Source organism: Megalopta genalis, chromosome 2 (genome assembly GCF_051020955.1).
Source record: "Megalopta genalis isolate 19385.01 chromosome 2, iyMegGena1_principal, whole genome shotgun sequence".
NCBI lineage: Eukaryota > Metazoa > Arthropoda > Insecta > Hymenoptera > Halictidae > Megalopta > Megalopta genalis.
This window is the reverse complement of record NC_135014.1, coordinates 4874465-4897832: the sequence shown is the minus strand read 5'-3', so window position 1 is coordinate 4897832 and position 23368 is coordinate 4874465. Positions and strand designations below refer to the sequence as shown.

The window sequence follows — 23368 nt, the reverse complement described above, 5'->3', positions numbered from 1 at the left end:
ATAAATTAATTTTGTAGTACACGATGGCTAGTTTAATTCACAAATGTAGAACCGGATATTCTTAACATATTTATATAATTTTATGATATATACGGGGTAACTACCATGAATGGGACACAAATCGAATGGAATATTACCATTATCTCAAAAGTTATGAATATTTTTATAATAAAATTATACTTTTTCTGTGACTATATTATGCATTTAATTTAATTTCATCAATGTGAAGCCGTTACCAATTAATACGTAATTATGACAGACAATTAATTTTTTTACGCTTAAAAGTATTATTTTTCTTTTCTCTCGTAACGTTGCATGAAGTACTGTTACTTTTTACTGAATTTTTATTTATTGCTTTCGATTAGGTATTTTTTCGAGAATGTTGACATACAGCATCGAATAGTCTAAAATAAATGGGACATAGAGAAAATCTAGTGCAATGAACAATTCAGAAAATTTAAAACATATTAGAAATGTTTTTGAAGATAATTTGGTTAAGAAACAGGAAAATAAAAAACAAACTTTGATGAAGGAACTAAAAAAAAAATAAAAAAGGATCTCTCTCTAAGAATAGTAGCACAGATTCGTTAAATATTAAAGAATCTGGATCAAATAGGGGAAAACTATTGTCAAACGTAAATGTAATGCAAAAAGAGGAGCAAAAGAAGGTGACGAATGTCAAGTTTGTAAAAAAGAATCATATTTACAAAACATTGGAGAATCGGTGCAAGATCTATAGTAAATGGATAAATGAAATATCCAGTATAAGAGGTGCTCTAAACCTTTTCCTGCTTATTCTGTCATTCATTTTTAGAATATTTGCTATGATAATTTTTAAGATATTTCTATTCAGTTACTTTTTATTGCAAGGATTATTTCTTGTCATAAAATACTAAAATATATTAACCAAAGATGCAAAGAAAAAAATCTATGTAATTTAAGATCTCATTATACATATAATATAATATAACGTATACTTATAAGATTAGTACCAAGATTACTTTATTTTTTACACTGTCCTATTCGTGAACATGCATGCCTCACTTTTAAAAAATATATATAGATAAAACAAGTAAACGTAGTTGAAACACGGTGTGACACAGTGCATTCCTATGGTAAAAGAACTGATCTATCGACTGTTTTAAATTAGAATTAGATAGGTCGTTTAGCTCTTTTGTTATCTTGTCCTAAACAAAAGTGTCCCATTCATGGTAGTTCTCCCCTACTGTATAGTTTTGTATTTCCATAGAACCGTATTCACACACGGGCTAAATATTTTTTAAAATAAATACCAAATCGAACGTTGCAAAGAAACTTACACTAAACGCAAGTTTGTCCCGCATCTTGCTCGATCTTCAACGAAGATGATAGAACCAGAAAAGTAGAGGATTTTTTATATTTTCACGTGACACTATCGATCCGACATCGATCGCGACATCCTCGACGAAACGCTCGATTTTTTGCCACTCCGAGTGCAATCAACTCGAGTTTTACAATTTCACAACGTTTCAAAATCACTCTTCACGCTTCAAAACAGTTCTCTAGTGTTGCTCTCCAACAATTAAACATTTCCAATATCGACAAACACAAAATTATACACTTCTTCTCTCTGTCTATCCCCTGTTAAAAGTCATTCGTTTAAAACAATGGAAAAGTCATTGCGTAGCATTTTTCCTATTAATTAGTCAATATTCGTTTTCATTTAAAAAGAACATTTAAGAAGTTATTTTTCTCCTGATAGGACGAAATGTTCCTTTTTACGTTTTTAACAAGTTTACTCTCTATTAATTGACCTATAATTATTATTTGAAAGGGTGTATTATACTAGAAAAGAACGAAATTAAAATTATAATATTTGATTCTTTATTTTTCGCAATGACAACCACTTATTTGTTATGCGGTTCCACTTTATTTATGTTGGGTAAGCTTTCTCCGACTTTTCTTAATTGCGAACTCTGTGATTGCATCATCAAAGCTAATCTCTCGTAATGCAGCTGCTCCTAAGCATTGTAGAGATAAGGTGTCCAACTTGTTTCGTTGCATAGTTGTTCTATAAAGATATTCCAATGAGGAAATGTAAGCCCAGTAGAGCTATTTGTGACCATTAACCCATTAACTGTCACGATCTCCATTTTGGAATTTTGGAATTTTATGTACACCATTTGGCGTGATGAATATATCAGGTGCGTTTGACAATCTAATGTCATTTTATACATATCAGTCAATATTGTTTATAGCAAACGGTGTATATTTTGTGTTTAGTTCCTTTTCAACAAGTGAACAAATTTGGTGTTGAACACAACAAAATTATCATATTTGAAGTACGATATTTTTGGTTTGACTTTTATATTATAATTAAATACCATCCACACATAAATATGTAATTTAGAGCTTTTATAGCAACTATGTGTTACTTACTCAGTCTTTTGCTTTTCATACAATAAAAAGGAATTTTCCACAATCGATATTTGGGACTTTTTAAAAAATATGAGATATTTTAACAACAATACATAATTTGAATATAATTATATTGTTACATAACTTTTTGTGCATATACATAATTTTTCCCGTGAAAAATTCAAAAAAGAAAATTTGGCAGTTGATGAGTTAATGTCTACATATGAACTGTTGGAAGCAGACATACAAAATTGTTACCATTATTTTATGTAAACCACTTTCAAGCTTTAACACAAAATAATAAAAAGATCAAATAAAGTATTAAATTAAATATGATTTATTAATATTAAATCATCGTAGCAAAATTTATATGACTCATATGAACATCAACACTCCTTCTAGAGCAACATTTTTTTGTAAAAGATTTTCGAATTCAGGAAATTTTAGTACTGCCCTAAGTAAATACTAATTTTACTTTTGATTAATTCAAAACTGTGGTATCGTTTTACAAACGTAGAACGACGACTACACTTTTATAAAAAAAATGATATTTTCTAAGATTCATTTTACGTCCGTAAATTCTTTATTTAATGCCAGCGCACTTTTCTACATCCGAATAACATGCACAAGCGACTGGATGATTCCTTGTGAAAAACTAAGAAAGATATAAGGAATAATATTTGTTTATTTTCGGCTCTGTTTTCATGATAATCAAAACTAAATATTCGCTTCGTGTTTCACGCCCTTACGGCGCTAAAGTTATTCAACAAACGAGGAATAGCATATATCGTGATTGTTAACAATGTTCTGCAAAGTTTTATATGCGATTTGTCACAACGATGACCAATTTTCAAACTTCATTATCTTGAAAATAAAGAGAATTAATGACAAAATTTTATTCCCCAAATTTATCTTATTTTTTCATAAGGAATTACTTTCCGTCCGCTTGAATATGTTTCTCGGACGCACTCTGTGTGTAAAACATTAATTCAAATTTGTTAATTAGTATTCTATAATGAGATTTTAGAATAGTTGGTTTCGCTTTGAATTCCTGAATTCTGTTTTCAGAGCAACGCCCCCCACTTTTAATTATCTAAAATGGCTAATATTTTGGATTTCTAAGAAGCGAAATGCTTATTAGTAGTATCAGTAGTATCAAAATTACATAAAATGCATTAATTGCAAAGAACATGAAACAAGTTAAAACTTTATTCTTTATTTAACGACCTTAATAGATTAAAAATAATGCATTGACATTTTAAGATGCTTTTAATTATTACACTATCTCAAATTGTAACTATCCAATTTTTCCATAAATGCATGAAATATTTGCAGTCAAGTTGTCAGATGGTCTATACAACAATTTTTTCTTCCTTAAACTTCAGGAAAGGAAACTTTGAATGTTAAAACTTGAAAAATTAATATACTTTCAATGTGAAAACTTCATTAATGAAAACTTCAAATGGTAAACTTTAAAAATTGAAATTTTAAAGGTTAAAACTTCAAAAATTAAAACTTTAGAAATTAAAACTTTAAACATCGAGACTTCAAACATTAAAACTTTGAAACGTTAAATCTTTCGAAACGAAGATTTTAAAGATTGAAACTTCAAAAATTCAATTCTGTCCATGAAAAATGTGTTTCCATTCCAGTGTGGGACGCCTGTGTGGCGAGGAAAAGCATTGGTCGCATCAGAAACGGAAGTTCCGGCGCGCGGTCACGCTCGTTCGTCCGCGATTGCCCCGAGAAGAAGGAAGTGGAAGATTTTTGGTCCCGCCTCGTCTATCCCGCGCGACACGACTATCTCTCCTACCGTTTTCCAGGAAACTTTCTCTGTTCGACTGCAATTTCTTCGTGCGGCCGGCAACGCGATTTCGAACCGATTCACTCGAGCGAACGCAACACCCGTGCGATTAAACATTCACTCCGGCGGAGGTCATCGGCCGATCCTCCTGGATCTTCGATCGTCTCGCCTCCCGGATTGCTCCTTTCGTTCGACCTCTGTTTCATTAGCCCTTTCGTTGCTATACTCGCACGCAATCTATCGGCCGTCTAATTCCGTTACGCCTATAACACGATTTATCGCTAGACTTCAGATTTCGCGCGTTTAGCGCCTGCAACTCGATACAATAACATGTTTAACTTTTAACCCGAGCCGAGAGTTCGCGGAACTTCTTGATAGGATGATAATGCGGCTACATCTACTACAGGCAGAGTTTTACTGGCTTTACTTGTTTCATTATACCTGCCGCGTTAGGTTCCACGTTCCCGAAGACAGTTTAAGAATGTTGTGATTTAGGAGAAAAAGTAGAGTACATTGCGTATCATTTTATTAGTTAGGGGTTAATCGGACGCTTGATCATTAGATTGCAGATCAATGTGCAAAATAAACATTTTTCTGGTCAATTACAGCAAGATAATAATGTTTTCTATTTTTTTATAATTTTAGCAAGTTGAAAATAATGTACAGATTTTCTTAAATTCTTTTGATTCTCATCTATTCAATTCAATCATAAATATGTACATAAAATCCGTAGTTTAATCATGATTTTTAGGGGCATACGCAGAAATAAAATTTGAGTAGAATTTGTTGGAAAGTGGAATTATAGTTACCATGTAGACACGTTTTAGCAATATAGCCTTCATCGATCTATCATTTTAATATATATACAACAGTTTCATGAAATATAAATAAAAATATTGTTACAGCATACTTGAAAGATCTTCGAATATAATGATATGAATCATAATTTCGAATAACAACGTTCATTGAATTAATTCAATCCTTTCTGTGCGAAACGCGGGGTCGTAGTCGTCAGAAATGTGTGGCATAGGTAGGGAACGTGTTAATACATTAATAAACGTAATTTTTTCTAAATCTATAAAAGCGGTTAGAAAATTTTTATGAGAAAATTAAAGGTTATCAAAATGGAGTATTAAAGAATTTTTGTTTTGTTTTATTTTATTTTATTTATATTTTATCAGAACGCTTGAAAATTTCTCTTTCAACCAGTTTTACTACTTGTAAATCACAGAAAGTCATTATCAAATAGTTCGAAGAAATAAACGAGATCGAAAGAACAAATAATTTGTTTCTGCAGATTACTTCCTTCTCTTTAGTGTTGTCTTATTTTAACCAGTAAACTAGTTAGCAATGGTTGTGCGGCATAATTATAACTGCTTACTTCATAGTTTCTAAACGAGTTTTCCTTGAAATACAATTTACAAACTGACGTCTACGACTAGAGAGAAACTAGTACGTTCAATAGAGTTGACTAAAGAAGCTAAAGAGCCACAATTACGATTATTTCACTAGGTAATGTTTTATGTCTGGAACACCTCCAAAATTTTGTCAAAACTGATGAGATAATCTCACTTAAAAAATTTTGCTTTCTATAATTATTGATGTTTATTTGTTCAATTGTTTAAGTTATTGTTGTTATAAGTTTATTTATTTTAGCATGGTTGCATTAACTGTAAGGTCACGTTGATTACGATTAACTAAACATAAAGACCTACATTGTAGATTATACTTAAAATTTATATTGGTACGAGTAACTTTGGTAATGGAGTCGGTTGCTGTGGGGTGACCAATTGCTGTGTCTAATTAACTTTAACTTTATATTTATCGAATAAGACATGTTAGATTTTTTAAAATTAAAAACTAAAGAAAATAGAAAAATAAAGAAATGCATATCTTATTTGATAGAGATAAGATAAAATAAATAAAAGGCATAACAATTAGTCATTCTACAATAACTGTCTCCACAAATCATAACGAGTCATACAAATTTCTGGATTTAAAGAAGAGGAGGACGTTCTCCATGTTATCATCGCGTTTAGGTTTGACTTGAGATCTCTCTTAATGGAGAATCTGGTTTGTGACTGTATAATAACACTTCATCCGACGGCAGCTTTCCAATATTCCTTTCAAAGTCAAAGATCTGCAGTTAAAAATATTTTTAAAAATTGTTCAATGGCAACAATAATTTAATTCACGTAGATCAACATAATGTAACTTCTTTCAAAATTATTATTTAAAAGAAAATTATCGAGCTGTTCCTAAGAGTAGCCTAAACTGTATCTAAACAGCTAAGTAATGGTGCTAAATTCCATTTTTAGGAGATGAAATCATCCACCAAAATCTTTGAATTTTTTGTTCTTTTTTCTGCGTAACTTCGTAATGCTAAGAGATAGGACAACGCTTTTCAGGAATAAATTATGCTATTTTTATGCTCTGTAGGTATCTTTCAACACATATTTTCTATTATATTTTACTATCGAATATATCTATGTATTTAAAAAAGGTTATTGCACGCTATCACAGTTTCGTAAATATCAAATATTATATCTCGTGATGTACAATCCGCGCAATTACAATGGATTAATCTGCACAAGTTAAAGTTATCACGTTGATAACGGTGATAAAACTTTCCTACTGGCTTGCTCACACACATTTCAAGTCATTATATTGACAGAGAAGATTATCTTACAAATGAGAGATTTTGTAAATAAACAAATATTTTGTACGAACTACATATTCGACGGTTAAATATGGTAGAAAATATGTGCTTCGTGTTGAAAAATACAAACATAATAAAGCCTATTAATAGGTTTCCGGTAAACAAAGTGTTTTCGCACATCTTCATGATTTTGAAGCTCTTCAATAATAGCCTGCGGGTCTCTACGTAAAATAAAAATGTTCTGCATCTATATAGCAAAACACAGGAATGTTTTAAAAGTTTCGTTGTTTCTATAATAATTAAAGAATGTACAAAAGTAGTAGTGCGAAAGTACGACTTCATTAAATGCTTTCAATCTTTCTATTGTTTTAAACGGGTGCTCGCGTTGTTGTCATAAATAAATCTGCAGTCTAATGACAAATAACGAATAACTTAGAAGAAGAAAAATTCCCCCTGATGCCTTACTAATTTTTCTTGTAATTTAACATTGTTCTCTTATACCAAGCGTTATGCAATAAATACGAGAAGATAATTGTATCTATCATTTTTGTTTAGGTGTCATGAACGTATAAATGTTTGCAAGTTTAACTATTTATCTTTCTATTAAATTGATATTTCATAATTTTATTAATGTGACACCAATACACGCATCGAATTACGAAAATTTTAAGTCAACGAGGGTTAACCGCTGTGCCAATTAGTACCTTCGATCTCCAATGAGTTCACCGCAAATCAAGTTTTTAGTAGACACTTCTCTATTCAAAACACATAAATCGACGTAAAGTTATTCAGAAAACGGTATCGCAAATCGCTATTTTTAATATTCCAGCATCGTGCAAAACTGTATAAACTAAAAGCATAGGTATACCAGGCTATCGACGCAACGATTAAATTCCTCCAATTTCGATACACTAATTTCAGTAAACCTGTGCCCTCGTAAGCATCCGCAGCTTCCTAGATAAACCCCTTCTCCGTCTCACAGACCACCATAATTTCTCAAACTACATAAAAATTATGCTCCAACATTTCTTTCGCAGCTTCTCCGAAACGCAGCTTTCCATTTGATTCGCGAGGGTATCTCGACCACCAGTCTTACACGCTCGAGAATGCCTCGAATCCGCGCGGTTCGCGCCCGTCAAGATCCGCGCGGACCATCGCCGCGCGTCGTATAAATCCTATGAGCCGTCCGATCGTTTCCCGAGCGATACGTACGCGAGCGAGCGTACACGCCGGTGAAATACAGGCCGCCCCGTCGCGGGATCTATAATTCCACGGGAATTTATAATTCTCTGGAGCCACCAGCTGGATCCGCTCGTCGATCGTTCGCGCCGGACCGAACGGCGATCAACAGCGAGGACATCCTCGGAACACTGTCACGTCTCGTTGAAACCGACGCACACCGATCTATTCCCCCGTTTATCCACTTTGAACAGATATCAGAATATCTGATACAGCGGTGTCGAAGCTACGTCACTCTCAAACGAATCTTCACTGGTGGAATCAATCAGAGATCGACGAGGTTCGAAGCACCGAGGGTTCCAGGAGTTCGTGCAGTCTACTCCGTAGATCGATGGATCGAGGGTGTCAATCTCCGCGACCGGCCGCACCGACGGAGGCCGCGTGTCACACGCGACTGAGGATCGCGAGCTCGTGCTCGCAGAGTTTTCCCCGCGAGTTAAAACGCCGTATATGCTACCACCGCCGCTACTCTGCCACGACAGACATCCTCGGTCCTTCTCGCACCTCGGCGACCAATCCGCCTCCCACTCGCGTCTCTCCGACTTCCTCTCTCACTCCGTCTCGGGACCGCAGCCGCTGTTACTTTGTCCCTTTCTCTCTTTCTCTCTCTCTCTCTCTCTCTCTCTCTCTCTCTCGTTCTCGCTCGGTCTCTCTCTTTCTCTCCCGCCTCTTTTAACCCCCTTCCAGCAACCCCAATCTCGTTCCCTCTCTCGCCGATCCGCTTCTCTGTCGCTTGCTTTCTACTACCCCCAGTCCCGACAACAACACACCATAAACCGCCCCTACTAGCTGTTGCTTCGGCCAGGAACCGAAAAAACAAGGCTCGGTGCGGCGCGGCGCCGCCGTATCTGATAAGTCTCATTAATTCGCGTTAATCGCTTAGATACGATTAAACGCTTCTCCGACCGCTGTACGTGCTATGTATGTTCCTACGGCAATTCCGAGCCAGGTGATTAAGTTTTGGATATGTTGTGAACAAGATCTGAATACTTTTCAGAGTACAGCGAACGTTGTTCGTGAGTTATTTTTATTTGAATCGATAAATTAGATTGGTTTTGCTGGATTCAATTAGTTTGTGCAGTGAATATGGCATTCGGTGTGGTTCAGCGAATTAGGAAACGTAGGTTGTATTTCATGTGAAATGTCAGATTTCTTACTACCGCCACTGTCCCGATTTCTGATCAATTAGGGGCTAAACATATAAATAAAGTAGAGGTTTTAAACATATAAATAAAAGTGATGACAGTGTCTAAAGAACATTTTTTTCTGAATACAACTGAGAATGTGTTTTCTTCATTTGTATTCTTTCGAAATTTGTTAATTTGCGTAAATATTTTAGGAAATGGCACTTTGAAAATACACTGTCATTGTATACATTTCTGCTCAAAGCATGTCCTAAATTCTGATCATATTATTAAGTTGGTATGGTAAAATGTCACACGAGGGTTTTATTAAATATTGTTCTTTCTTAAATATTTAAATTCAACTAAAAAGTTTATATTATTCGTAGACACGATTGTAAACAATGATATCGTGTTTTCTTTCAAAATATACTGCGAAAGAACAATTAAGAAATAAATCTGAAAAAATTTGATACTTCTAGATAAACTAAACACAGACGGCTTCTCTCTCTCTCTCTCTCTCTCTCTCTCTCTCTCTCTCTCTGTAAAGTCCATTGTTACGTACACGCACACCTTACTGCAATGTATGCTTGCAGCTTCGTAATAAAGCGTTTGTAGCCTTTCATAAAACCTTTTGTTCGTGTGCAAATTATGCTGCAACGATCAGAGGCGAAACATCCGATATGATATTCAAAATTTCAGTTATTCACTCGGAAATAGACGCGCAAAATATCCTGCAGTTTATATCCACTTCTGTGCAACGCTTTAATTCGACCAACTGTGTCTCGCTCATAATCATATATTTTGAACAAATGCATCGAATTACAACATAACAGTCAAGGAAAAATTAATTTTACGGTATTTGAAATAGAAAATTAACATACATCGAGTGCCACTAAACATTTCAACTAATATTTTGGACAAATACATCGAATTGCAAAATAACGATGAAGGAAAAATTAATTTCACAGTATTTGGACCAAAAAAGTGGTGCCAAACATTTAAATTCATATTTTGAACAAAAAGAGTGACGGACTATGGTATTTGTACACTTTTTAAAACGGTATAACTTCTGTAAAACTGGTGTAAATAATTTGAATCTTTTTAACATGTTAGAGGGACTAGTTTACTGTACAATGATTAAAATGCTTTTTTGTAATTTTGCTATTATTTGGAATGACAAATAAAAATACAGAACACTAGGTTTTTCACTTTTTTACCTGAGCTTGTAACAAAAATTTTAAAAATTCATTTTGTAGATCTCGATAACTTATGTGCACGCTGAAAATTTGATTGAGATCGGCTGACCTCGATATGAGCTGTAAACAATTAAAAATCACAGTTCTGTCACGATTTTTTAGACTTTCGACCGATAGCTGTAAGATATCTGCAGATTTTTACATCTTTCAACACCTGTAGCTTGATTCTGCGTTAATCGATTTCGATGAAATTTTTAGCATGCATGGATCCTACCAAGATCTACGACACGAGCTGTTTGAACTTTGGGAGATTTTATTTTCGTTTACCATTCCAGGTGCTCCAGGTGATCAACCGACTTAAACAGGGAGAAAATAACCCGGATAAATCGAGGTTCATCGAGGTTCGAGAAAATAACTTGAAATATATTTTTTATGCAAAATGTTCTCTTTGTTCTCGTACGAAATACATTTACCAAAATCAAACCGAACGGAAACTGAACCAAATGTCTTTTATTTCTCTAATTTTGCTTTTATTTAATTGAATTTATCATTTTGTTTTGTTGTAATAACTTTGTACCATTGATAAATTTTCCTTTGGTAAATCGTTTTGTTGCTCCAAATATTGCAGACACCAGTTCAACTCTAAAGGTTGAAATCTAAGCATAAATACATGCAAGTTCGAAAGGATGATATAAACGTATGGTGTGAGTAAACAAAATACATCGAATAATCGAGATCCTGGTTAACCGAAATCTTGAATGATCGATATCCTGGATAACCGAGACCCTGAATGATCGAGATCCTGAATAACCGAGATTTTGAATGATCGATATCCTGGATAATCGCGAACTGTTTAATCAAAGTTCTGCTATAACAGCAAAATTTTAAAAAACAGTATCCTACAAATCTCAACCCGGAAATTTAATATATAAATTGACTTGCAGGGGCGGGAATTAACCCTATAATTTACAAACTGTACAAGATAGAAGAAACGTCTTTAATAAAAAGTTACTTCTTTTGTTTAAATCTATCACGTGGTATACATTGATTGTTTAAATGTTTTCCATTTTTTTATTAGATTTGGACGAAAGAAGTAACTTTTGTTTAAACACTTTTTTCTATCTTGTATAGTTTTCAAATTATATCAATAGAATATAATATAACGGAATACTCGGCGGTTAATTTCTACCCCTTAAAGTAAACTTATTCAAGAAAAAATATTGCGTAAAACATATCTACATATGCTGCACATATCCACAAAGTTTCAGAACTTTTTTGAATTTCCGAGTTGGGGATTCATCCCTTGTTAGTCAGTATCTAGCATACTAACCTTTCTATCGAATTAGAACATAACGGTAGAGAAAAAATCAGTTTCGTGGTATCCGAAACAGATAATTAACAACCATTCGAAAATATAACGAAACTTGCTTCGTTACTCGCGGTTCGGTTACTCATTATTTACAGCGTGAACGTCGGCTGGCAATTACGCGTACACCCTGTATACAAAGTTCCACAACCATTTGTCAAACAGAGAGATCATGAACGGTGCATCGTTTTCGACGCGCGACGTAAATTGCCTTTCTCGGGCGAGCACGGAGTTTCCTGTTTTGACCGTGGCAAAACAAGCGGTCGCGCACTGAACTAAAGGGATAAAGGTGCGACTACTACAACCCCCACACCTGTCCCTGGAAGAGCGGACGAGAGAACCGATACCGAAGTCCCGAAGCTATTTTCCAGTTTGGCCGTGTAACGAGTTTCTTAATGCTTCGTATCGAGAAATGCATTTGTCTTCCGGCGCATCGTTTTATGCTACGTGTCGACTTGAGAGTTTCACCCTCGAGACTACGTGCGAATACGGTCTTCTTATCGTGCACTCTGGCAACATGCTTATTATCCGGAAAAATATTCGATGTCGGAACACCATTAAACTTTTTGAACCCCCATAGTATATATATATAATACTTATTTTATAACGATACTGAGGATTGCACGCGTTCGTGAGAAAAATTTGTAGATGTTTGAAAAAGGTAAAAAATGAAAAGAGAACTCAAATGCATCTGTGTCTTTAAAATCTAGTGACACGCGAGATATTTATTTTATGTCTATTTATGTCCATTTTATGCTTCGCGAAATTACAAAGTAATACGCATACGATATGTGTGTACAATATTAATCCAAAAAACAGATATTGGTTGTTAGAAAAGTTCAAAAATCTTTCAAGCTCTTACGATAATATTTGCTTGGTAATCATTGTATTATTAATTTTATAATCAATTATAATGCAATATACACATACATACATTTATTGGATATTGTAAGGATTTGGTCATGCATGTGTTACATTCAATTTCATTTATTTGCTGTCAGGGAAGCTTCCAAGCCGTTACGATAATATCTAATTGACAATTATTATCTCATTAATCGCATTATAAATGATCAAGCAATACACACTCGCTTCTTTAAACCTTTCAAAGTGGTAGTATTTACTTCGTAATTATTTTATCATTAACATGCATTAATTTTAATTGATTTGAAATAATAATAGCATTCGAGTATGTATTATTATAATTTGATTATATCGATTCATTGTAGATCTTCGTAATAACAGAATTAAGGTCAGAGTGAAGTATTTCAGTAACTTTCGGGTGAAGAATTCACGAAGGTTTGGAACTCTTCCGATAATCCATGTTAAAAGGTGAGCCAAAAACAGTTTTGTTCCAAGTTCGTATAAAGAGTGAGATTTTTTATCTTTTCCTTTTGTGTCGTTCCAAGTAATAGCAAAATTAAAAAAAAAAATGTACTTAGTTGTTGCACAGTAAACTAGTCTCTCTAACATGTTAAAACAATTCAAGTCATTTAGTCCGGTTGTAGAAAAGTAAATCCTGTTTTCAAAGGAGTTCAAATACTTTTTGTCAGGGGTGATAGCACAACGAGCAAACCCTCGTGTGCAGATGTAGCATTAGCGAACACTGCCGTTTGCTATTGTACTGACGCTATTCGCATTGGTTCGACAGCGTTCCCGTATTCGACGCTAATGTAAACGGGAAACGAAAGATAAGGGTTGCGAAGAGCCCGCAAAAAACAGGGAGAAACGTAGAGAGGCCAAGGCGACGACAATGGAAGAAATATTTTATAAGGACTTCCGGTGTTCCGCGAAAATTCTCGTATATCAGGACGAGGTAGGTCAGGCCTGGTATCAACCCGCGCGGGACGTGTTTCGAATTTATGACGGTAATAACGTAAGTATGCAGACTCGAAAAGTTCCGAATAAATCAACCCGATGATATTGGTGGAGTTACGAGAGACCGTGGGGTGGGTCATGGACGACACAACCAGCGTGGTCGATAGGGAATTTCCTAATAAAGTGCGACACCTGATAAACGTGAAACAAAAATAGCAGACGCTATTTCGACTGCTGACGATTACCAAGATACCAAGTCACGAATCTGTGTGTAATCGATCGTCCGGAAATAAATGCTTTCCAATCCATTATGTACAGAGCGTTTTTAGAACAAACGTTTTTATTTATTGTTTTTACATGATTTGTACGGTTCTAGGGCCAAATCGATCAGCTCCATTTTTAACATTTCTTTGGTTAACGTTTGAAAGCATTTGGTTAAATTTTAGCTATTTCGCATCATGTTGCAACGTTAGACGCGTGTCATAATTAGAAAAAGAAATTCATGAAAATCATTAAGTTTTGCGAAGTTCGCAGAAGAATGCGCTCATAAGGAGTGCCGTTTATTGGTGGAAATGTGAAGTGCATTTGGAATTCCTTCGACTGCAACGCGCTCGCGCCGGAACGATAACGAGAGCCGAGGTTTGCTTGCGTAATTAAAGTCTGCCTGTCTTTAGGGCCTCTTCCTCCGACAGATACACGGAATTGTTCATACCAGTGCGGCGGCGTTTTCTCCAAATATCCACTTACCGAGTTGACGCCCACGCGACTGCATCTCTGACCGTGTTTCCAGAGGGAAGAGGTACCCGTCTGGCGATGCCGGGGAAGCGGCTAGAAGGGTCAAGGGAATATACTATAGTATATACATTCAAATGGCCGTGTCTCATACATTATGAATCGTTCTTTCTTTCGTTTATTAAAAACATTCCGTTCTTGCCAAGAGAGCTTACACTTCGGCGATACAGCCGCTCGAAGGGCTGATGCACCGCAAACATAATGAAAACCGGGCTTTTGAGCTTTATTAAAAAACAAGTACCGGGTCCCAGAACTTACCACAAGGAATAGAATTTTTGGTACTAATTTTTTGTATCCAACATGGCAGTTCCTACGCAACGAACGTACGTGAATTTGTATCGTGCTTTTAAAATTTCTGTTCTTTATAAAACGTGCTCCGAGTCTGATATTTTTATTGCATTTAGATGAATATAAAACCATTTTACATATTGTTTTTAACATTGATTGTTCACACTAGGTATGACACTTGTTATCAAGCATTATATTTGATGTCGTTACATTTTAGTTAATTACGGTTTAAGTCATTAAATTTGTAGTCACTATATTTAAACTCGTTACATTTGCCAGTCATTGTAATTTGAGATATTACGTTTTAAGTCATTATTATAGCGCGGATTTGATGCATTTGTGACAATAATGAATATATCAAATGCAGAATAGCAAAAACATTTATATAATTTGAAAATATTGTAATATTATATTATTATCAACTCGTTGGAACAATGAAGAAATAAATGTCTATGTAGTTCCTGCATCTTATAATAACCCACCGTAAAATTTGCAAGTCTGTCTTTTTATGGAACGTCTATTGTAATATGTGAATGAATAAACAAATTGATTCATAGTACGATTGTTCTATCTAAAGCTGATGAAATATCTATGTATATAGGATAGTAAAAATGTAGTTTGAATAAACGTATGCATATTACTCTCTATGTACTGCTCTATCTAACACAGTAATTAAAGACTTTGTGAACATAATATTACCATCACACTATCATAAAGTAACCTTGAAAATATTTACCCAAGAAATAATTGGCAAATTATTGATAGAATCTGTTTCGGTTGACTGCGACATCATTAATAATCTGAAAGCTGATGTTAAAAGAGTATTTATTGTCATCGTGTTATGTATAATACATGCATAGATTGTTCTAGTATTGTGAGAGAAAACGCTATAAAATCGTACTATAAAATAATGATAAATATATTACTGTTTTATCTAAATGAATAAAATATCTATGTTCGTATGATGCTTTGATAATATTACCAACGTAACCGATAAAACTAATTTAATGTTTAATTTGTGTCGTTTTGAACGTTAAACGCCTTTGTCCGCAATATCAATTTCAAGCATGACAGGTTCCCTCTCGATCGTTAGATCTTTCTTTATTCAAAATGAAACAAAGGATATCTGATACCGCACTTATTACATTGTCAGTTCTCTTTTTAGTTAAAAGGAGGATCCCATTTATCCGAGAACATTGTTCTACGACGCTCCAGGCAAACAACGAATATTCTTATCGCGGCGCAGATAAAGTCTAATCGTTTTGAAACCGGTACGGAATATAATCGAAATAGCAGTTTATTTAACGATGCAACTAATAATTAGTACTTGTAGCGTACTTGTATACGAATTGCTGAACTTTAGACCGAATTTTGGAATTCGCAGATTGTAAACATCTATGCGTTTATAATGCATGATAAAACATAATTGGGAATACTTAGGATCATTTATTTTTTTACTTATCAATTTGTTTCAACATATTTTCTACGGTATTCTCCCAAGATACGTCAGCTTTCCTATATAGGCTTTAACGAAATATGTGAAAATTGAAATCAGTTGTTTGTTAGAAACTTGACATTCGAATATCAATTTTTCCAGTCTGGTTCCGAATGGACCCTGAGTCCACCGTTCGAGTGTAAAGAATACTCTTATAGCCCGATTGTTTTGCCTTATAACATACACACGGTTATACGAAGTTAGTTAATAATTTTTAAACAAAAACACTTATACATTTGTGATAACTTTAATTCAAACAATTCGATATGCATTATTTTAATGCATTATTTTTATATTTCTTCCAGAGAAATATGTGAAAGAAGACAGAACACTGATGTTCAAAAAAAATGCAAGTATTATTTAGATTAAGTAGGTGCCTCACTGGATCCCTCTATCAATGTTGATTACGCATAGCTTCGGCCCTGCTGAGCCGAGAGAAGCAAGCAGCTGAGCACATGGCGGCAAAACGTCGTGCACGCGTTGCCGACGAATATTTTCTCGGCCTGTTCGAAATGTAAATCATTCCGACGCTTCTATCGGGCCGTTTCTTCTTCAGATATGTCTATAGAATCCGATCCTGGGTAAAATTTTCGTGCTGGACAAAGAACATTTCGGAAAAAAGTACAAAAATATTGTTGCCATTTTTGTTAAACTTTGATATTAATTTATAGCTATTTTAGACCAAAAACAATTAATAAATTGTATGCCACTATATTCAGAAAACTCTCCTCTATTTTTTAAGATCGATTAGAACTTTCGAGCCCTTTTACTTTTTCATGCAATACCTCATTTTTGTCGAAAATTCTAGGTTTATGCAAAAGCTTGTTTTTTTTTTAAGGTAATGAAGTAATTCGATTTACGGATTCTTGTTCGGGGAATGAAGCTCTACAAGAATTTCATAATGGTCATAGGAAATCAAAAATCGTATCGGACAGTATAATAGGTACTTTTATATTATATATATATCTGTAAAATGGTCAGTGTAAAATTGTTTTCGTAAACACTATTGTATAGTGCATTCAATGAAGTTTAAAATTTACAAATGTTATATACCCAGGAAGAAGATAAAAAAGATAAATTTCCTGAAAAAGCCAAATTGATCTCATATTACGAATTCATTTTTCAAATCTGTGAATTTGCATAGCTTTAGCTTTCCTCTATTACGAATAGACGGAAGTTTTTCTATATTTTTCTACAGATCGTAAAGGAATGCATATTTCAGTTTAAAAAAAAAAAATATGCATCTACTTCTAATAAAAGTGTTTTTAACCTTTAACTACTACACCTATTAAAACTCGCATAACCACTATTAACGATCTCACGGACCGCTAATGTTTATTACGTCATTATTAACATAAAAGTAACTAAAAAAAAAAAAAATCAAAATCAATTGTTCTTACATTGCACATCAACAATGAAAGAGGCCAATTGGGACAGTTCGATCGAATAGAAGCAAGTTTATTCAAAACGTTCCTTTTTTACAATATTTCTCACAATTACATTAAATAAATAAATCAATAGCGGTCTCAAAGACCGCTAATAGTAGTTAATGGTTAATCGAAAATTATGATGTAAAAATAAGAGTGGGTTTCATGACAAGCACCTTTACCCTACCATTTCAACTTTCGTAAAGATTAAAAGAGCTTAATAAATAAAAAAACAATTAAAGACTGCAGGATCACGCATATCGATCAATTGTTTTTAGGCGACGTATGTCGATATTTGTACTTTACGTCGAAGGAGCCATAAGAAACCTCGCGATGCGTAATTGCGACCGCGTAATTGCGATCGTGTAAAATTTTGCAGCGAGACGAGAGAAGGAACAATAAAAAACGTTTCATCGGAACCGGCTGAAACTAAAAGAAAAAGGATAAAAGAAGAGAGAGAAAAGAAAAGCGTCACAAAAGCCCGGCTCACAAACGCGTAGCCGGGCGGAGTTCGCGGAGAAGATGAGCAAACAAAGCGCCGCGCGCCGCGCCGGTCTGCTGAAGGCGTTCGCGAGCAGACAAATTAAATGTCGCGTTCATTAAACGGACATTCAGAAATAATTTGTTTGACGAGTACTCGTCCGCTTCGAGGACAGGATCGACGACAAAATGTCGGCGCGCGAGGAACAAACGGGACGTGGATGGAAAGAAAAAACAGTATAATAAAATACGCAATATACGGGGAGCATCGACGCACAATGGCGCGACGTGTGTCCGGCTTCGTTTGCCTAACGCAAACGAGGATCATGCGCTCGAAAAGCGGAGAGGGGTAAATACCCTTTCGGGCGATGCAGCACACGTTCCTGCCGGCCACGCGACCGCCTCGACATAAATTTCGTGGGTTTAATAAAGATCCACGGCTTCTGGTTTTCGGGGGCCGTCACCCGCCATCTTTCCTCGTCCCGCCAAAACGGTTTCCCAGTGGCCACGAGGTGAAGATTTAATTTTTCGACGAATAAACGAGAAGAAAATACCTGACGTAATTTACTGGATCGGATAACTTAAGCGAACGCCGTTACAATTATTCGGACATAGTGACCCGCATTAACCTGAATTTCTGTGAATGCTTTTGAGCCAATTATGATAGTTTTATTTCGGTGCAAGATCAATACCCTAATAATTGCAACATTAATATCTTGATAAAGTCATCTGTAGACTGCGGATCTTTATCCAAAATCAAAATTTGCTGCAACAGTTGTAAGAAACAGGAGCTAAATAAAAATGTATTTTCGCCCCTTAAGTATTTTAATCGATTGAAAATAATATTATAACAATCTTAAATTTCTCTAAATATTTGTACCATTTTGTGTTTCATCCAACCATTTTTGTCGTAAACGCATAAAATCCGTAGTCTAGTCATCTGCCTGCGAGCAATAAGTAAATTGATTAACCGTTAACACTAGAACTGCTTAAATGCGACTAATGTATATTATTTTATAACAACAACAAGATTTGAATTTATTTAAGCTTCGTACGATTTCAATTTCAATATATGCTTGAATAACAAATTTCATCTAAAAATTACATACAGAAATATTTTTGTAACGTCAGAAATTGTAAAAGAAAAAATGAGAAACCAGTAATTTTGTCTGGTTTGGTAGTTCTGGTGTTAAACTCATAATTATTGTAAATGATGTAAATAGAATAGAGGCCACTTTAAAATCCACGTGGTATAATAAAGGTAAGGAATTTACGATCGGTAAATATTACAATCGCCGTAATACGTTCACGTAAATTCGTCGCGAGCGAAATTGCGTCGGATTAGGTTTGTTCGACGCCTATGGGCTATGCTTAAACAGCGGCGCGTGTCGCAGCCCTGCGTCCGTGGGTGGCCCATCCTGAATGTTTAGAGGAAGTTTTCAATAATTTCCTATTGAATTTATTAACACCTACGCGCGCGTCTCTTTCAGGGACACCGTACGCGATACTAACCGTTGCTCGGCAAGAAAAAATATTGTCTCAACGATCTCGCTCTGTTTTACTTTTGAATGTCGGTAAATCCACGCGCGTCACGTGTTCTGCCGGGATTAATTCCATTGTGAGATCCACTGGAATTAAGGGAGCACACGCACTCGGTAGGTCCGGAAGATCGATCCCACTTTTTCACGTATTTCTAATCCTGTGTGCATTAAAAATGTACACCGAAATTGTTTGCTCTGGCTCTCGAAAGCTCGAGGCGGCCAAGGGATTTGTTCTGTTCTTGCGATGTTCCAACGGCAGATTACTTGAAATTACTCTAATCATTTCAATTAAATTTTGTTATTCTCACGTTATTACACTATGGTCGATATTTAAGGTGACATTTAGATGCAATTTTTATATTATTTGTCATATTATTGTACTACTTTGGAGTAGTCAATTTTATTTTAGGAAACTTTTAAATACAAATTTTATGTGTATAATTATCTGTCATATTATTGTACTGTTTTCGATAGAGTCAATATTTAAAGAAACTTTTAGATAAAAGTTTTGTATGTACAACTATTTGTCATATTATTGTATTGCTTACAATGCAATCAATATTTAAAGGAAAGACAATTTTTTTTTTGAGTTTAATACGTATGTACAATACCGAACAAAGTGTAGGACGGTTTGATGTATTTTTTAATAATTTGTATAAATAAATAAAGAAAATCCCAAATTAAAAGTGAGTATGTTACATCAACTGTATGGTATACGAGAAGGAAATTAGAGAAATAAAAAGTTTAATCATTAGATTAAATAATTTGTCGTTAGAAATAACTGATCTACAGATCGTAAGTAAACAATAAAATAATTTACGATAATCTATTAAATTACAGAGTACTTCTTTCGACTTGGATTTTATAAGTTTAATCGTTCTATAAATAAGAAATATGAACAAAAATATTCAAGTTTCAGTGTCCATAATTTTTATTTGAAAGCTGTTCGAATATATATGTATAGCAATAAATGATCAAGTTGCTCGCACAAGAATTCATAAATGCAAGTTGTTCGTTCTCACGACTAAACCTATTAATGCATTATTTTAAGCTAGCAATAAATAGTAGTAACATCTCTAAAAAAATTCAAGCTATTTAAAAAACGGTGTTTAAAAAACACTAGTACAACTTCGATTTCTACGCTATATATTTAAGTAAATATACAATAAAGTTTGGTAGTTTTTAAAGATTTAGTATAAAACGTTGTCTACATAATTAAAATAATCGTATCTCCTCTTCCCAAATTGACCATTTTTGTGCGCAATCCGATCGCGAATTAGGGAGAAATTACTATACCTACTATTTCGAAAGTAATATACCTATTTATCTATCTATCTATAAATATATAAAATAAAAAATATATATATATATTTTATAAGAAACAGCAAATTAATTCCCCTTCCTGGACGAATTTAAGCCAGGTAGTAAGCTTCGTCTTGCAGGATCGTGATAAATCAAGAGAACCGGGGCTCACGGGGTTCGAAGTGGTTGTAGGACAACCATAATCGAAACGGACGGTTGGCCAACAATTCGTTCCGATATTACCGGTGTCAGTGGTTCACGAGGGGTATGGAACGAGGACGTGAGAAAAGAGGAAATGGAAGGAAAAGAAATTTCAAGGGTGAACGTGACGTTGTCGGACGGCGCTCTGAAAAACCGAGGCCGGTGTTTCTTCGCCGAGAAATCCTTGCAGGACACAGAAACGTGACGGCATAAAAGAATGCACGAATATCGAACGTGACGGAGCCACGTACAAAGGTCTTTTGAGACTCGTTTTCATTTCGAACCTAGCGAGGCAGTGCGTGGCAGGGTGACAGGGGGCGGCAGAGAGGAGAAACGGGCGACGGGGAACAGAAACAAGAACGGTGGAGCGAAAGAAGTGCAAAAATGTATTCCATTACTACTGCGTGCAAGAATATCGCTCGGCTAGAGTCACTCTGCACTCGACGATCGTCGCGACCGCCGCCACGCCGGAGATATCCTTTACATGCCGCTGTTCTGCTGCCATTTACACCGGTCCCTGATCTATTCCGGCTGAGAAAAAGCGACAATTGTCGTCTCGAATGGGAACGTGTAAGCACACGTGCACGCGAAAGTGAGGTATTGTTTGGTTTAAAACGACGAACCTTATGCCAGACAGAAAATTTTTAACAATATTTAAACACGGGAAGGTCATATTTTTCGCGAATAAGATCGTCGGTGTCTAAATTTTTGGTCACCTGAAAATCATAATAATAAAGATACACCTGCTCCCATTTAAAAAAAGAACTTCTATGGAATCGAAATCGCAGTATAACCTTGGGAACAATTTTCTGTTTATATTTCCCTTTAACATGTTTTTATATCACGAAAATCAAGTGAAAAATTTAAAAGTCTCGAATTATTTTGTTCACCCAGTATATTTTAAAAAGAGAACATTATAATTGATGGATGCACAAGAGTACGTTTTAGTTTTTATACTCTTTTTCGAATAAAATATATGCTTCATACTCGTACGTAACCAATTGATATACAACTATAATGCAGTCTCATTGTTTGTATTTTTGCTCGTTATTGTAGAGAAATCAAATTTTCAATTTTACGGAATCGAAACTGCACATTTCGGTTGGAATTAATTACAGTGAAAAACGGAGTACCTTCTCTTTGCTGTCAGAGAAAATCGAATTCGACTCGCGTATCGTCACTCTTGAAACACTCATTACCCGGCCGCCAAAATTTGCTCGAAAATCGCTTCTATCGGAACAGAGAGCCAACAAAAACAACGGTTCAACACGGCCGCGCGACGTGCAACGCTACTGGCCAACTTATTTACCCAATCGCTAATTACGGTTTCAATTAGTTGGCTTTGTGATTCGCGCAATGGCACTATAATGGCGAACGGCCTATTGGTGGATTCTCACGCGGAAACAGGATCTACGATACAAATGCGTCTGTGAAACATTTCCCACGAAATGATCGATCGAAGTGTTAATTTTGAATTTTATGCAATTATATGGTGTACAAGTAATATGTACGATTTTTTTTTAATATTTATTACAATTCAATATTTTAACGTTATTGTAATTTATATCGCAGCTGCCTTCGTCATGATGTGTTGTTTTCTTTTAATAAGTTAATTATTTCATAATTTTTTTTTTTTAATAAGCTTGACGAAAAAGCCATTTAAACGTTATTGTAAGCTTGTATTTTCATCGAAAATATTATTTTATATTTTTCATAATCATTAAAACAATGCTATGTATGAAACGATGTGATCAATGACGATTCCATAATTAATTCGACCACATTAAAATAAACTGTAAATAAATAAATAAATAAATACTTATGAGATGTGTACTTTGATGTTTCATCAAATTGACATTGTAACAATTGTTTTGATAATATTTATACTTAAGCTATATGTTATGTATTGTATTCAACGCAGAGTCTTTCGAACAGTAAAAGTAGCATAATTTATGGCGGAAAGACAGCGATGACTCACCAACGAGAAATAAGTATCACATATTTAACTGGACACTACATCGTGCTCTCCAACTAAAATTACTGTTTTCTTCGCTTCCAACAGAAACATCGATGAACAAAAGAAATACATTTTAGATTATAAGAACTGAATTCTATCGATGTATTATGTCTAATAATAATTCCGTACAAACTTTTAGGTAAAATCAAGATATTATTGGGCAATAACTATAAGAACTCGATCATCGAAATATTTGACATTGTTATTTGTGACTTCACACAATTC

At 34.8% G+C, this 23368-nt stretch overlaps 1 protein-coding gene across 11 annotated transcripts in view; it reads right to left on the bottom strand.

The window, feature by feature from the left end:
- Oatp26F (Organic anion transporting polypeptide 26F) overlaps window positions 1-23368 on the bottom strand; it is a 79050-nt gene that overhangs the window by 40905 nt on the left and 14777 nt on the right. The window contains exons 1-3 of one of the 11 annotated variants that reach the window (XM_076528764.1): window positions 7729-8575; window positions 7565-7615; window positions 1320-1620 (exon numbers count right to left, since the gene is read on the bottom strand). The exons of 1 other annotated variant lie outside the window; for it this stretch is intronic. In XM_076528764.1, the coding sequence (XP_076384879.1) occupies window positions 1320-1343 (24 nt within the window). In that variant the 5' untranslated portion in view covers window positions 1344-1620; window positions 7565-7615; window positions 7729-8575. Of the gene's footprint in view, window positions 1-1319; window positions 3874-4210; window positions 4465-6990; window positions 7108-7564; window positions 8576-23368 lie in introns of those variants that run through there. 9 more of the 11 variants (XM_076528765.1, XM_033483627.2, XM_076528766.1 and 6 more) reach the window with 9 other exon arrangements.